This window comes from Anser anser (assembly GCF_964211835.1).
Source record: "Anser anser genome assembly, chromosome: 15".
In the NCBI taxonomy this organism is placed as follows: domain Eukaryota; kingdom Metazoa; phylum Chordata; class Aves; order Anseriformes; family Anatidae; genus Anser; species Anser anser.
In genome coordinates this window covers 624,185-640,024 of record NC_139736.1, presented here as the reverse complement: position 1 = coordinate 640,024, position 15,840 = coordinate 624,185, and the positions used below count along the sequence as shown (strand labels likewise).

Here is a 15,840-nt window from a genome sequence, read left to right as displayed (position 1 = left end):
TGTGGCAAGGCGCTGCCCAGGCAGAGCCTCGCTCCCCAGCTGCCTGGAGACCGTCCCTGGGTCAGCCATTGCCGAGCACATCACGGCTGGACCGGGAGCCAGCACCAGCCGTAACTCCAGCGCTTCTCCTTCCTGACTGTGACCCTGCATGCGTTTGCAGGAGCTCACAGAGCTTGCTAAGCCAGAGCTTTGAGCTGATTTAGCCACTGGGAGGGGATTAGTCCCTCTAATCCGGTCTGCTCGAAATCTCACTGCTGCGCCCGGATGGCTCTGCGCCGTGCTGGCGGGACCCGCCGACGTGCTGGGCTCCTGGGGGAAGGACGGCCGGGGACTCACGGTGCCGGCACAGCCAGAGCTCCGCGCTGGCTCGTGTGTCCCGAGCGGAGGCTCTGGCACCCATGTCCCTGGACGGGCACGTTCAGAGGGCAGTGGGGAGGACATCAGCCCGACCGAGGGGGCAGCTGCCCTTTGGCAGCCCCTCTGCTCAGTGCCGGCATCTCCAAACCAGCGTTGCTCGACGTTAGTGAACCCTCCCATCCTGCTGCTGCTGAATGCAGATTGCCTCCTTGAGAGCTTTTTAAGCCACGTTTTAAGAGCTCCTAATGTGATCAGCATTTTCAGTACAGCCCTTCCTGAGCCCTCATTTGCTTACCCTTTGTAAATCTAATACTTGATTTAAGCCCTTTTCTGCTCCCTCCATTTGTAAGGACAAATGTAAAGTAATTGTTTGATATTGCAGCGGTTTCTTCAGCCTCCAGCTCTAATTTCCCACTAATACAGTATTGTCAGGGGGATCAATCTAGCCCAGCACCTTCTGCCTCCTTGGACTGGATTGGAAATGGCTTTTATACTGCGAGTCTGGGATTTGTGAATCTTGCTGTGACTATGTTTGTCCTTTAAAGGAAAAATCATATAAGAAAATATCCCATCTTCCTGTAGGCAGCTGTTAATCCCCTGCTTGGCCACCGCCTGCCTGCAGCTGTCTCTGGGACCCTCGCTGCTGGCCTCTCAGTGCTCCTGCAGCTCCTGCAGCTGCTGCTGGTTGATAGAGGAAGGGGAGGCAGGGTGGGTTCTGTGAGATGTCTGTTAATTACCTCCAAGTTTTTCCTATTAGAGCTCTCGGACAGGCCCCACTTCAGGAAGGTCCCTTGGACTGAGCGTGGTTGTGCTGCTCCCTGCCTGTCCGCCTCTGTGCTGTGCACAGCTCCACACTGCAGCAGGCACACTGGGCCTGGGAAGATTTTTTTTTAATTTTTGTCCCTGCCCTGCTGCACACCGGGGGCTAATGGCCGGCACCCCGAGCAGCAGCCCTGCTGCAGCACCCGCACTGCTCTGCCCAGCGGGGGGGCGATGCTCGGCCTGCCCCAGGGAGAGCCGTCTGCAGCGCGGCACGCAGGGCTGCTCGCGCAGGCAGCCAGGAGAGGCTGAAGGCTCAGGCTCTCGCTGAGATTTAGATGCTAGTGGTAAATTGCAACCTTTGACAGAAATGCCTGAGATTTACTACAAAAATCAATAGATGATTCAAACAGTCCAGCACTCGGAAAGGCAAATAACACCACTCCGACACGAGCAGTTATTGATATTCATGAGCGGAGGTGCTCATTACAGCGCCTGCTAACAGGTTGGTGAAATGGATTGCTGCAGGATGGGACGGGGCCGTGCGTGTGCGACCCCGGCGTGGGCTCTGCCGTGGCAGGATGGGACCCCACACTGCCCAGCCGTGCTGGCGCGGTGCTCAGTGCAGCCTGAACCAGGGTGCTGGTGGCTGATCCCCCCGGCTGAGCCCTGTGGGAGCAGTTTGGGCCCCCAGCTCCCCCAGGGTGCTGAGCTGGGCGTGCTGCAGAGTGCCCGTCTCCACCACCCGAGGATGCGGCCCTGCTGCTCTGGGCAGGACCCAAGGGGCCCGGCTGCGCTCAGGACAGCTGGGCTGGGTGCTGCTCTGTGGCCGCAGGCGCAGGGCTGGGCGCCGCGGGGAGGCTCCGCTCGCACACACTCAGCACCACGGCTCCGCGCCTGGGTGAAACGCGTGGTGATGCGCCCGAGTCCCTGGCCGTGGGGGCTGCTGCTGCCGGAGGGCTGCCGGGGGGCTGCCAGGGCTGCGTGTGGCTGGTGGCAGAGCCTGGCCGCGGGGCTGCACCTCCCGCTGGCCGGCTGCAGCTGGCGGGGAGACAGAGGGGGACGGCAGCCAGGGAAAGTGGAGGTGAGCTCAGCCCGGGGCCATCTCGCAAGGCTGCACTTGACATTTAGGTGTAACTGTGGGCTCCTACAGAACAGCCCAGTAAGTTCCACCGTAAATTACTGCCTCTTGCATGTAACACAGCCCTCTCCCAAAGCCTGCCAGGAGGAGGTACTGATGCTGGGGTGTCTCTGGTGCTCCTGAGCGATGTGGTCGGGCCCCCTCCTCGCCGTGCAGGGCTGAGCCTCCCTCCCTCCCTCTGGTCCTGTCCACGGGGTCACCGCCCCGCGCCGCTGCCCGCTTCTCCACCAGCCCCAGCGGCACAGCAAGGGGAGCGGGGCAGCATGGGGCTGCCCCAGCCCACGGATGGGCTTGCCCTAAGAAAAGCCCATGCATAAGGACCGGTGGTAGCCGCTTTTATTTACACAAGAGCTCACATGCTGAACAAGGATGCTAGTGCCACTAAAGTACCCGTAACAGCAGGATTCTGTGCTTTATTCACAGGACAAAATATCGGTACAACATTTTTCAAAGACAGTTTTTCTTCAAGCAGATACATCTCCCCACCCTCGTGGCTGCAGGCCGTGCTGCAGTGATGGCAGGCGAAGCAGAGCGGCCGGAGCCCTGCCTGCCCTGACCCCACAGACAGCGACGCCGCCTCCACTCCCCCGGCCTGGGACTACCCGGGGGCCCTGGTTCACTTTGGGGTGCCAAGGAGGGGTGTGCCCTGGGGGAGCCTGTGCACGGGCTGCAAGGTGGGGCCATTGCCGTGGCCCAGGACCACAGGGCTGTACAAGTGAGCAGGACCCCACAGCACAAGCCACCACACCGCCGACCTGCTGGGATGGGCAATGCCTGCTGGCACCCATGCAGCAGTGGCCGCAGCAGGACTCTGTGTCTCCCCCAGCCCCGCTCACCCTGCAGCATCCCGGCGTGCTGCCCCGCCTGTGCCTGGGGTTTCCAGGAGGGACAGGCTGGCTGCAGGGCCTGGCTCCGGCCCCGGCCCCCACAGGCCACCCCCGTGGAAGACTGCAGCGTCACGTCACCACAGCGCTGCTCCCGGGTGCTTATTCCCACCTGAAGTCCTGCCCGACTGTTTCATAGAACTTGATATTGTAAGGTCTGTAAAAGTCCCGGAGCTGCTCTATCACCTCGGGGTCTATCTGCACGTGAGTCCTCCCTTTGGACTTGCCCAGGCAGCGTGGCGAGCTGCTGCTCTCAGTTTTTTTCAGGCAAGGAAAGCCTTTCGTCTTGTTGAAGTAGAAGTGCTTGTCTGTGATAACCCGTTTGATGCCCAGGAAGTCCTGGACTTTGCCCATCTCCCCAGCCGGGTCTGTGATCAGCTTCTCCCCGCTGACGAAGTGGATCTGGGAGAGGGGGAAGTACTGGAGCCAGCTCTCCAGGTGCACGGCGTACATCCCGATGCGGATGGCATTCCAGGAGGTGTCCACCAGCCCCAGGCTGCGGTTGCGGAAGGACAGCCCCTCAAAGGTGGGGATGTCTGGCTTCTTGGAGAGCGTCTGCGTGTAGTCCGAGATGGCGCGGGTGACCGGGTTCCTCACCACCACGATCAGCTTCGTGTCCCGCGACATGTTGAAGATCCGCCGCGGCGCCTCCTTGGTGACAAAGTAGCTGGGGGTCTTCTCCACCGTGATCTGGCTGTCGAGCGTTCGTGGCATCAGGCTCCTGCAAGCAAAGAAGAAGATTATGGTGAGGAAGGAGCTGGGCCGCTCGCAGTGGCTGCCCACGCTGCACTGGGCGGTGTGCGCGGCACGAGGCTGGCAGGGCGTCTGGTCCTGGCAGGGCAGGAGGACACAGCTCCCTCCCGCAGCACTGCAGGGTCTGCCCCGGCCATGCCCCGCCATGTCCCGCCTGAGTGCCCCGGGAGAGGGCAGGGGTGTGCACCAGTGCCTCCACGTGCTCCAGCCAGAGGAGACGTGCAGCTCCTGGGGGGCTGGAGCCAGGCAGGATGGCGCAGAAGGGCACTGCTGAGCTGCCAGGGAGCTGGTGCTGTGCAGCAGCCAGGGCTGCTCCATCTCCACCAGTGGTAGATTCATCATCAGTTTAAGGGAAGTGTGTGAATTCATTCCGCAGCCATGAAGCCAAGCGGTCCTGCCATCCACCCTGATCGCTGCCATGGGCGCATTAACCAGGAGACAGCCTCTGCCAGCCTTCGCTCAGTCTTTTATCACATATTACTACACTGGTTGCCATTTGCACAAGAAATTACAGTGGCTCCTTCCGGAATTACTGCAATTACCTGGCTTCTCCCCTCCCTGATCGCATTAAAGTGCAGCCAGGCTCCCGCGCTCCCTGAGCCGTGGGCACCACAGGCAAGCACCAGGTGCCAGCCAGAGCTGCGCTGGCTCCAGCCCCCGTGGGGACACAGCCACCCCTTATCTGTCCCCTCAGCCTGGCAATCAGCACTGTCTGCATGCGGCCCTTGTGCCCCAGCGCTGTGTGCGACAGCGGAGCTGCAGGGCCAGGCAGCGGGCGTGTGCGGGGCGGGCGGCAGCACCGCCGCGAGGAGTGCTGGGGGCAGCCCGCGGGTGCTGCGCCACGAGGGGCTGGGGCCCAGCTTAGTGCTAATTAAATCACTTGCTTCGACAAGTGAACATCCAAATCAAATAAAAACTAATGGGATGGAAAGATTTATAAATTGGCCTTGTATTACTAGAGAAAACTCCATTGCAGCCAGACGTGGGGCACAGCAGGAAGCACAGGGTGCCTGGACCAGGATGGCAACAGCACCCCGGGGCCTTGCTGCCCCGATGCCAGCAGTGGGCATGCGGGGGCCTTGCCATCCCACGCACTGCCTGGGAGTGAGGAGCGGCTTCACCTGGCGTCCAGGTGCTCCGCCTGCCTCAGGGCTCCCCAGCCCTGCAAACCGTGCTGCCAGCCATACCCTGCCCCATGTCTGCTGCCCTGCCCGAACACCCACAGCCTGCTCCTGTGCCAGCTCAGTCTGCCAGCTCAGGAAATGCCGCAGAGCATCTCTAAGGCGTCCTCAGTGGGGCCAGGAGCAGGGGCATTACCGCTCTCCTCCCCGTCTGCAGGGCTTTGGAAGGAGCCAGGGGACAACCGTGCCAAACGCAGGTGGCTGTGGCACTGACCATCACCCCGGGCACATGCAGGGGAGCGTGTGCCATAGGCACCCACAGGGTCTCCTGTACTCGCAGGCACCTTATATTTCAACTGTGTTTATTGCTCAAAAGCATCTGCTACTATTTCCACTTTGCAGTACAAGTTAGTGGCTCAGCGACTGCAATTTAATTGTGCAGCAGAACACAAGCTATAAGGCACAAGCAGGCACTGCCTGGGGAGAGTTTTATGGCGAGCTGAGAAATGTGCCTCCAGGAAGGGTTTATTTGGAACAGTCCCTACGTTCAACACTCTGCATCCGCGTGTGCCCTGCTCGGAGCGTCCCGCCAGCCGCCCGAGGCCCCGAGCGCAGCCCCTGCCCGTGAGCCCTGGGTGCAGCCAGTGACCCCCACTGCAACCGCTGGTGTGCAGGGGGCTTGGGCCCCCCCGGCTCTTCCGAGAGGTCAGGCAGAGCTCATGTGAGCGCAGGGGAACGCCTGCAGCCTGGCAGGTCTGTGTCCCCTCCACGAGGGAACCCGGGGAGCGAGGCAGAGGAAGAGCTGGTACACCAGTCATCTTAACAGACTTGGATCTATTGATGTCTGGGCTGGCCCAGTGCAGCCTCAGGACAGAAGCAGTCATGGAAAGCAAACATCAGCAACCCTGTCTGCAGCAACTCAGCCGGGCGGGAGCGAGGCACTGATTTATTCATGGGATAACCCCGCACAGACTCCAGGCCTTCCCGGCCTGCTGCAGCACAGCTGCAGAACACCGCAGCCGCCTGGTGACCCCAACCAGAGACCGCCAGGGAAGCGTCCTTCGGCCCTCTGGAAATCCACGTGGTCCCTGCAGGGTCCCTAGAACAAGGTCCACAGCCACCGCCTTTGGGCTTGGTCTGCAGAAAGAACCCTGATGGAAAACCGAGCTGGGAGGAGACGCAGCAGTGGCAGCGGGGGGCAGCACCCGCCTGGTCCCAGTCCTGCTGGCCTCGCAGCCCTCGCTTGCTCTTGACCAGTTTTCTTATTTGAAAGGGAGCTAATTAGCTAGCATAAATTAATAGGGATGTTTTACATAGGTACCTGAGCACAGCCGTGGCTTAATTGGCCTTTCCCACTGCTCTGCTCCAAACCCCATAAATCCAGATTATGATTCCCATTGTTTAATGACTGTCAGGAAATGCTAATTTAGTGCCAGGCACCACTGCTGGTATCTCCATATCACAAACAAGTTTCATCATAAATCAGTGCAGGACAGCTTTATAAGCGAATCACTATTACAATATATTGGTGGAGAATCATAAAACTGCTGTTTCATTAATGGCTCATCTTCAGGCTTGTTAGACTTTCATTACGTGAGCTATTAGGTCCATGTATTTAAAAAATGAAATTACAGGTTCTAATCAATTATGAAAAACAAAAAAATCTCTGCAGAGTAAATTACAGAAATGAGACAAGAGTTGTTTTTTGTTTAAATGGACTCCCAGTGTTTGCTGCTCCTGAACAACAGAGACTGCTGAGACAACAAAACACAGCCCAAATAGATAAATAAATCACCAGTGAAACCATGCAAGGGGGAGAAATGTCATCCACACATTCATCTTTATGTTAACGGTGGGATCCCCAGAGCTGCAAGAGCTGGGAAATGCATTGCAAACTTAATTACAGTTGACTTTAAAATGATATTTTTGGACTTCGGCATTCACAAAGTTATTTGCATACAAATAGCATGTCACATAGTTTTAAGCCTCCGGCTCGTGTGTTCAGGTTTGAAGGCTCCCAGCACCTGGCCCGCGGCGCTGCGCACCCCGGCGCAGCAGGAACAGCTCCGCGGTGCTGGGGCCCCTCCGGGCCGCGCCGCCCCGGGTGCCCCGCGCTGCCTGGACGGGCCGTGCCCCGCTGGTTTTGGGGTTGCTGCTGCCTCTCCTGCACGGTGCCAACCAGGGCCGAGGACGGTGCCCCCGGGGAGGGGAGGTGCAGCGCCCATCACAGCCCCGCCAGGTAACGGTCTCGCATGCAGGCGGACAGACGCAGACCTTCGCCACCGCTGCCTGCGGGCCGCAGCGCCAGCCCGCTGCTGAAACAACAAAACGGGCTCTGCTTGCCCCTGGGCCACAGCAAAGCCCCAGCGCTGTGCTGCCGGGCTGGCAGCCCCGGCCAGAGACGTGCCAGTCCCACCGACACCTTGGGAGCAAGGCGCCCTTGTGTCGGTGCAGAATCTGCCCTGGGACGGACGGGCGGTGGTTTTGGTGCCGCCTTCCCCTGCCTCAGGCCTCCCCGCCAAGGGGCTCAGCTCCCGCTGCTGTGGCACAGCACCGCTCACGCTCCTGTCACACCAGGCCCTCCCTGTGCTCATCCGATCGGCGCTGCCCGGCTGGAGAAAACACACAGGAGCTTTCTCCATCTGGCAGCGCGCACACAAGCCGTCCGCACTTTGTCCTGGTGAGGGGAATCTGCAACGCAGCAGAAATGGAGGAGGTTAAAAAAGCTGATGCTGAGTGAGCAGCAGGGCAGCTCTGCACGGAAATCATCAGGGAGGTGGTGGAGCGAACTCCGCTCCGGCCTCGCAGAAGCAGCGTGGGCTGCAGGAACGCCTCTCCCCTGGCCTGCACAGGGACCAGCCCAGGGACCAGAGACCCCTCCTGGGGCCCGTGGGGCAGCTGCTGGGGTCCCCTCCGAGGAGCAGGCGTCAGAGGCACTTCCCAGCAGCAGCGCTGGGGTGCAGCTCCCTCGTCACTCCCAGCACACGCTTTTCAGCAGCTACAGGCTTTCCCCTTCATTTGCTTTTCACTGTGTTTGCCAAGAAGGCTAGCCCTCTGGCCACCAGAGGGATTTAATTATCAGGGGCAAAGCAGCTCTCCCCGCCTGCCAGTCGTGGGCTGCAGACACATCTGCTCGCGGTGCCCATGCACGCACCTCCCACCCGGCTCCCCCCAGCCCTCCCCAGCGTTCCCTCCCTCCAGCCACGCTCTGCTCGGCCCACGAAGCGGGCAGGCCGACAGCCCCTTCCCCTTTCCCCTCCCTGAGGAGGTCGGCCTGGCTGCTGTTGTGCTGGGGAGAGGGCAGGTGCCTCCAGCCCACCGTGCCCCCATCCCTCTGTGCCCCCAGCCCACCCCACAGAGCGGCTGCCCTGGCCCCGCTGCCATTCTGCGAGCCCAGGATGCGCCCCGGGGACATGCAGCAATCCCTCTGGGCTTCCCAGCACCAGCCAAATCCCCTGCTCAATGCACTAATCTGGTTGGAGATACAGCACTAATTCCTCTTGAATTAGAGATTATTTTTATTGTAGTTACTAAATTCTTAAAGCCCTTTAGTGACATTTTATGTGAACGCTAATGCTCGCTTCCAACCTGCAGATTCGGGGTTCTGTTTGCCCGCGTTACTGGGGCAAGGGGACGGGCGCGCCCAGGCGGGATGGCAGGAGCCGCAGGAGGATGCTTCCCAGGCGCCAGGCAGCAGCACAGCACCAGGGCAGAAGCCGCTGCCCGTCCCTGCGCCGCCGAGCTGGCGGCCGTCCCCTGCAGCGCCAGAAGCCAGCACATCCCCTGCCACGGACAGCCCGGCCCTGCTTCTGTGGCTGCCCCGGCTGCGCTGCTGCGAAGGCAGCGCCTGCCCTGAAGGAGTTAACTTCTCGCCAGCACCTTTCCCAGGCCTGAATTATTAATTTTCTCATAATCTGCCTTTGGGCACCCTGCGGCCCCTACAACGCTCCCACATTAAAGAAACATACGCTCCCTTGCTGCCTACGTTGCTTTGATGTTGAACATGCGTGAGACACTCTCCCAGGGATAAATTTGTACAAAAATTCATCAGATGATTGAGATATTGCAGATAAGCATGCGTGGGGGAGCGCGCACTCAATAATCCCGTTACGGCACGGGTCTGCATCCAGCCCGTGCAGCGCGCAGCAGAGCTGGCAGCTCCTGGGTAAATATTTGCCTGTTGCCGCTCGCTGTGTGCAGAGGATTTGGCGAGCACATCCAGGGCTCTCCTCAGAGGCCGCCGACTGAAGTGTGTGTAATCCTGGACTTCATCCACTCATCGACATAAAAACAAACTGTTTAATTTGGCAAAAAAAATCCCAAGTGCTGGCTCTTGTGATGAGGGCCGAGCGCTTTCCCTCAGCCACCCGACGTCATGGGCTCAGCGCCTGCGGCTGGGACACGCTGCCTGGGCACGGGGAGAGCTGAGCCTGGGTGGGCAGCGAAATCCTGCAGCACCCGCAGCACCCGCTGGGCTCCCCTCAGACCCGCTCCCGTGCAGCCGGCCCGGCTGGGGCGCACAGGGTGCCTGGGCAGGCACCGGCGACGCGGGGACCCAAAGCGCGGCTGCTGATCTGAGCCGGCCCGTCCCCGGCTGGCCCCGAGCCGTGTGCCTGCTGCAGAGGGGTTGTGCCGTGCCGTGCCGTGCTATGATATGCCATGCTGTGCCGTGCTGTGCCGTGCCGTGCCACAGGTGCATGTGGGGCCAGTGCTGGGCTCGGCAGGACTTCAGACGCTGTCAGTAGAGGAAAGCTCAAGCAAAGCTCCACAAAGGTTTAAGCAAAACTGGGTCAAGCATGCGAGAAACTGAGGTGTGAGGAAGATAAAATAGCTCTTCTGGTGGAGTGACATTGCAGCAGACTTTTAGGACACGGCAATACAGCAGCCGATACCTAACAGCTGGCGGTCATGCAGTTACAGAGCACCGTGAGGAGTCCACAGGGCACAGAGCACCAGCCCCGGTGCCCGGGTCCCCCAGGCCTCCCCACGGCAGCGTTCCCTGCTGAGGACAGCCACGCTACGAGGGCCGGGGGTGCTGGCCCCGGGAGCAGGGCTCTCAGCCGAGCAGGATGGACTCGGCTGCATCCCCTAAAGCCTGCACAATTCAGGGATCACACCGTCACCCGCACTGGGAAAATGATGACCTGAGGGATGACCCAGGGAAAGCCCGTCCCAGCCCCGTGTCCCTCCTGCCGCACTGTGAGAACACCTGGGCCCTGCGCCAAGGCAGTCCGGAGTTTTAATGATGGATCAGCTCCCTTTAATAAATGTTTATGTTCAAAGATTTTACACCAGCGCTCACAGACAGATAATGAGGGACATTTCAATGCATAAAAGCAGTGTGAACACAGTAATTAACTTTGTTGCTGATTCATTTTTAATCATTCAAATGCTCCAGAGATTTGCTGTGTCCTTTAAGTCAACAAAATCTTTTCCAAAGGGCACACTGCCGATGCCCTTCATGCACGCAAGCCCACGTGTAGCTCCCATCTCTGTAAATAGCCACCCACCACTGACTCCCAGCACCCAGCAGCCACAGGGCCAGGCGGGGAACAACCCGCAGGTGAGCACACCCCAGCCCTGTGCAAACCAGCCTCCAGGGGCGGCCGCAGCGCACGGAGAAGGGCTGGGGTTGCCCCCTTTGCCATTCCCACACCAACTGTTTTCAGAGGTGAAACTTCCAAAATGAACACTCAATAAAAACCACATAATGTGCCACGGCTGCTGCAATGATTCCCTAACTGAAAGCTCAAGTCAGAGGCGCATTGCCCACTTGGTGCTTGTGAGCATGCAAAGGAACAGGGCAGCGTGCTGGCACCGAGCACAAACACAGCAGCGGCCCCTTGCACGCCTGCAGCCACCCTCACACACCGCTGCTACGGCCCCCAGGCCAGCTGGGCTGTGCCACCAGCCGCTGTTTGCCAGGTCCTCGGGTGCTGCCAGCCCCAGGGCCCGCTCTCTCCCGCGGGGCTGGGGTCCCCGCAGCCAGCCCTGCGGCGGACACCCCAGGTTGCCACGGAGCAGCACCCTTCGCCTGTCAGCTCCATGGAGCATCCATGCCCACGGCCACGCCAGGTTCTGAGAGGGATCTCATGCTACTGAAGCGAAGGTTAGAACAAATTGCAGTGTTTACAAACAAGGTCATGGAAGACAGAATGAGAGCACGCATCATTAATATTGAAGAGTTGGTGCCCCACAAGGATTTACCTCCCTGTGTTCTCCCAGGCTCCGGCGCCCCTGGGCTCTCTGCTGCCCCAGGCCCACCCCAGGACCACGGCAGTGGCCAGGGCAGGCGCTGCCTGCAGGGCAGCTCCTCAGGCACACCAGCCTCTGCCGGAGCTTCGCACCCATTCCTCTGAGCCAGGGCGCTCTCTGAAGTCAAGGAAACTTCAAAGCATCCTTGAAGCTTGCTGCCTTCCTCTCTTCTTGCTAATTAACTTTAGCAAAATGCACTGTCAGTCAAGCCCACAAAACAGTCAGTGTCGTCGGGCAAACCCTAATGGGCTCCCATTTGTGTGTGAGCCAACCTGGCCATTAGCAGAGAGCAATTAGCGAGGCGGAGTGCGGGAGCCAGGGCTTGCACGCTCCCTCCGCCGGCGTGGGGGATGCAGCATTTTCCTCCCCACCCGGCGTCTGTTCCCTGGGGCAGCCACGAGCCTGGCAGGGGAGGCTGGCAGTGCTCGGTGTGGAGCACCCCGCAGCACCCCGCAGCACCCCGCAGCCGTCCCGGCCCAGCCGCAGGGCTCTCGCAGTGCGGGGGAAAGCCGGGATTCAGCCAGGCGGGGAAGGGGCTGACGTCGGCTCTGGTCTGGTGCTGACCCCGGGACAGGATTCACGCAGCTGCATCCCAGCTGGAGCCGCCCAGCGCTGCCCATGGCGCCAACGCCTTTCAGCTCAGCTCCCTGAGGACAGCGATGCGGCAGTGCCGGCCACGCAGGAGCAGCCCCACCTGCTAGGAGAAACCCCTCTCTATGAAAACAACGCTGGAGCATCTCATGGAGTTACTCGGGAATCTTGGAGAGGAAAACTGCACCCATGGTTGCTGCTCAAAGTTAACTGCAAATTAAACGACACTGTCTTCCCTGTGTTCTGGAAAATACTGACGGTTATTGGCACACTACCTGCAGCAGGAAAAGCTCTGTATCGAACATTTAGTCCAGGATTGGTGATGAATCGATATTCCCCAGTAGCTGGCTGTTTGGTTTCAGTTGTCTTAAAACAGATCTTGCTAAAAATACCTTTCCTGTAGTGTATCTCTAGCTAATGAGGTGGATTAGAGAGGCTGATGGGAATTGGGAACGGCATGGGTGTTTCTGGCCTGCTGTCATTAAGCAGGCAGCTCCTGAGCTGCGTGGTCTCGCGTGGGGGAGAGCAGAGGGGTCCAGCTCAGGGCCCACTTGAGGCGTGCAGTCTCCAAGAGGAAAGAGCCAAGGCTGCCCCAGGAGAAGACAGGAGGTGCTACAGGAGCCACCACGGAAACAGCAGCTGTGAGTAAGCACGACATCTGGAGCCAGCAAGGACAGCGGCACATCTCCCCTGTCACTGGTTCTGCCACCTCCACATCGGCCCAACTCAGGGTCAGGGGAAAACACAGGAAAACAGAAGCTAATGTTTTTGGAACATCACGGGGAGTCAGCCCTCTCGCTGCTCTCACCTGCACCAAAGACCTGCTTGCTCCCTCCATTCGGCTCCCCACTGGAGCACAAGTTGGGAAGGATGGAGCTGCACCGCTGCTTGGCCACCACAGGGGCCAGGGACTCCTGAAGCTGATGTCTCTGCTCACAAGAGGGGAGCCTTTGCCCTTCCACGCAGCCCATGCTCTGCCTGCAGAGACCCCAGCACGGCGCTTCCCCTCTCCCGGGCAGCAGGAACAGCCGGCCCCTTGCAGCCGGGTGCCAGCGGTGTCAGCTCTGCCCTTCCCCGGGACACAGCCGCTGCCAGGACCCTGCTCCTGCCTCCTTGGTCTCTTGGCAGAGCGACACGAGCTCATCATGCTGTGGGTTAGACCTGCTCCACATTTAATTGCTCCACTTGCAAGAAGTAAAATCAATTCCACACTTTATATGTTAGCAGCCTCTGCGCTTATGTTTTGGCACATTTGTGAGGTTAAAAAAAAAAGTAATAAAAGCAGGGAAGTGTCATTTAATTGTTTTATCTGAAGTAATTTGGAAGCTCCACTGCTTCGCTGCGATCTATTGATCTAGACACAAAGCCAGGCCCCGGCAGCCACGCTCCCATCACTGCCACCACTCCTGGAGCAGTGCCGCGAGGTTCGGTCCCGCGCGAGGCTCCCAGCCCCAGGCTCCCCACACCCCACTGCAGCGACCACACGTGGGGAAGTGCCAGAGCCCAGAGAACCTGCAGGGCCCCGGACTGCGAGCAGGACCTGAACACAGGACGAAGAGGCCATTTCCCAGCCAGCTGCACACGCAGCTCCCCTCTGAGCGAGGCACTCGGCAGGACCTGTGTCCTGCTGCATTGCCCATCCTGCTGCTTCGGTGCCCTTCAGACAAACCACTGCTGCTCCTGTCCTCGTCTGCCTGTACTGCAGAATCGCTCCTGATTGCTTTCAGGCAATGCAGGACAGGTGACAGCATCTGACATCTGGATGGGGGGACAAACCTGCTGAGGGGCAACAGCAGGTGAAAGGCAGGAGGAACTGGGCTTGCTGCAGTTGCCTTAGGATGGAAACGGCTTCAGAGCGCTCCACCCGCACATGTGCTGGCTCTTCAGTCACCTGCCAGCGGTACCACAGCAAAAGGAACGGAACATATCCCTCTGCAGGGTCTGCCGTGACCCAAGTACAACTCAGCAGTGGATCTGCTGGCAGCCCTCCCCGAGCAGTGCCTGAGCTGCCTCCCCAGCACAGACCCCGGTGCCGGTGCCCATGGCTGGAGCACGACCCCTGCGATACACAGAGCAGTTCTGACCTGCTCACAGTCAGAAACCAGCGTCCTGACGCCACAGGCATGACTCATGTCTGGCCAGCAAGGAGACAAACACAGGGATCCCAGAAGAGCTAGGAGTGAGCATCGCATCACGGTGCCTCGCAACCCATTTGGCAGCCAAGGAGCACTGCTCTGCCCAGGGACAGGGCACATCTCTGCTGGAAAACCACTGCTGAGACAGAGAAGTGCATGAGAAGGGAGCAGAGATGGGGCTGTGCACCCATGGGCTGCCTCCCACAACCAGCTCCGATTCTCCGCCTGTGCTGGGCATCCTTCCCCTGCTGCAAGCTCACAGGCACGTGGGGGCTAACAAAGCCTCCCCTGCTTCCCGGTGCCCCTGCAAGCACCCAGCCCTGCCTGAGAGCAGCCCAAAGCTCCTGCAGCACTTGTCACGACACACAGCAAACACACACCAGCACGCTGGGCTGGACACGGCAGGCAGAGGCCAGCACACTGCCCACAGCACGGAGTGTGGGCCACAGACGGGGATGAGCCCGCGCATGGCGCTCGCTGCCTCTCTGAGCACTGCTGAACTGCCCTCAAAAGCCTTTACTCAAATTAAAATCTTACCATCTCCTGCTGGAGATGCACTCCCTGTTCTCTGCAAAGTATGAGAGATTGCAGACACACTCACTTGTCTGAGTTGAGACGAGATGGAGGAGGACAAGGGCTCTGAGGTGCCCTGAGCGGGGCTGCAGCACCAGGGACAGTAACTGTGCCATCCCGCAGGCTTGTGACTCTCACGTTTCGGAGGCCCCTTCTCACTGGCGGGTGTTTCTTCCGACGGGTGGGAAGCCTGTTTTACCAGCTCCAGCGCCAGGGGCCCGCAGGGCCGGGGCGTTTGCCCAGGCAGGGCGGATGCGGGTCCGAGGGCTCCAGAAGCCTCGCGGCAGGGAGCCGCGCGGGGCTGGGGCACGGGCTGCCCTGCCGGGGAGCGGCCTCCCCCCTGCCCCGCTCGGCCCTTCAGGAGGGTGACGGGGAGGACGAGGAGGAGGGAACCTCCCAGCGCAAAGCCTCGCCCGTGCGCAGCGCCCGCGGGCGCTCCGGGGACGCGCCGGTGCCGAAGGGCTCGCGACCCGCGGCGGGAGCAGCCTCGGGCCCCGTCCCCGCCCGCGGTCACCGGGCACCGGGCACCGCCACCGGGCACCGCCACCGGGCACCGGGCAGCGCCGCGGCGATGCGGCCCCGCGGGCCGGGCGGGGTGCCCGGGGCCGGGCGCTCGGCGGGGCCGGGGCCGGGGCCGTTCCGCGGCGCCGCCCTCACCTGTACCACTCGAGCCCGCGGTCGTAGTTCCTGTCGAAGAAGTGGGGCTCGGTGCCCAGGGCGCGCACGTCGGGGTGCGCGCGGATGAACTCCAGCACGGCGCGGGTGCCGCCCTTCTTGACGCCCACCACGATGGCCTGCGGCAGCCGCTTGGCGCCCGGGCGGCCCGGCCCCGGGGCGCTGCCGGCCGGCGGCGCGGGGGGCTCCCGGGGGCGGCGGGCGGGCGCGGCGCTGCCCGGGGGCTCGGCGGGGGGCCGCCCGCACGGCCGCGACTTCTGCAGAAGTTTCTTGGCGGCGGCGGCGCTGCGGGCGGGCGCGCAGCGGGCGCGGGGCGCGGCGGGGCCGCCGCAGCAGCAGAGCAGGCTGTAGCACAGGTAGGAGCAGGACAGCGACAGCGTCAGCAGGAAGAGCAGCCTCCGCGCCAGCCGCCGGGACGGAGCCAGGGCCCGCCCGCCCTGCGCCCTACGCGCCATGGCTCCATGGGGCCGGCCCGGCGGGCATGGCGCGGCCCGGCCCGGCGCGGCTCGGCGCGGCTCGGCGCGGCGGCGGCGGCGGCGGGGCGCGGCGCTGCCCCCGGGGCCCCGCGGCGCGGCCGCTCCGGCATGTCCCGGGGC

General features: G+C 61.2%; 1 protein-coding gene across 3 annotated transcripts; it reads right to left on the bottom strand.

Annotated features, from left to right (window-relative positions):
- Window positions 1-1,047: 1,047 nt before the first annotated feature.
- On the bottom strand, window positions 1,048-15,751 carry HS3ST2 (heparan sulfate-glucosamine 3-sulfotransferase 2). 3 transcript variants are annotated; one of them, XM_083799620.1, is made up of 2 exons: window positions 15,227-15,751; window positions 1,048-3,862 (listed from the first exon to the last, which is right to left on the bottom strand). In XM_083799620.1, the coding sequence occupies exons 1-2, from the start codon at window positions 15,697-15,699 to the stop codon at window positions 3,244-3,246; spliced, it is 1,092 nt and encodes a 363-aa protein (XP_083655746.1). In that variant the 5' UTR covers window positions 15,700-15,751; the 3' UTR covers window positions 1,048-3,243. The 3 variants fall into 3 exon arrangements, with proteins under 3 accessions (XP_083655746.1, XP_083655747.1, XP_083655748.1); XM_083799621.1 differs by lacking the exon at window positions 15,227-15,751 and adding an exon at window positions 14,598-15,054 and having other exon boundaries at window positions 1,048-14,132; XM_083799622.1 differs by lacking the exon at window positions 15,227-15,751 and adding an exon at window positions 13,946-14,581 and having other exon boundaries at window positions 1,048-13,637.
- Between the last annotated feature and the right edge of the window lie 89 nt (window positions 15,752-15,840).

Excerpts from the sequence above, each read along its gene's own strand:
- HS3ST2 (XM_083799620.1), bottom strand. The coding sequence starts at position 15,699 with ATGGCGCGTAGGGCGCAGGGCGGGCGGGCCCTGGCTCCGTCCCGGCGG. Across the intron at positions 3,863-15,226 it reads CGCGGGCTCGAGTGGTACAG|GAGCCTGATGCCACGAACGC; the intron begins GTGAGGGCGGCG and ends CTTTGCTTGCAG.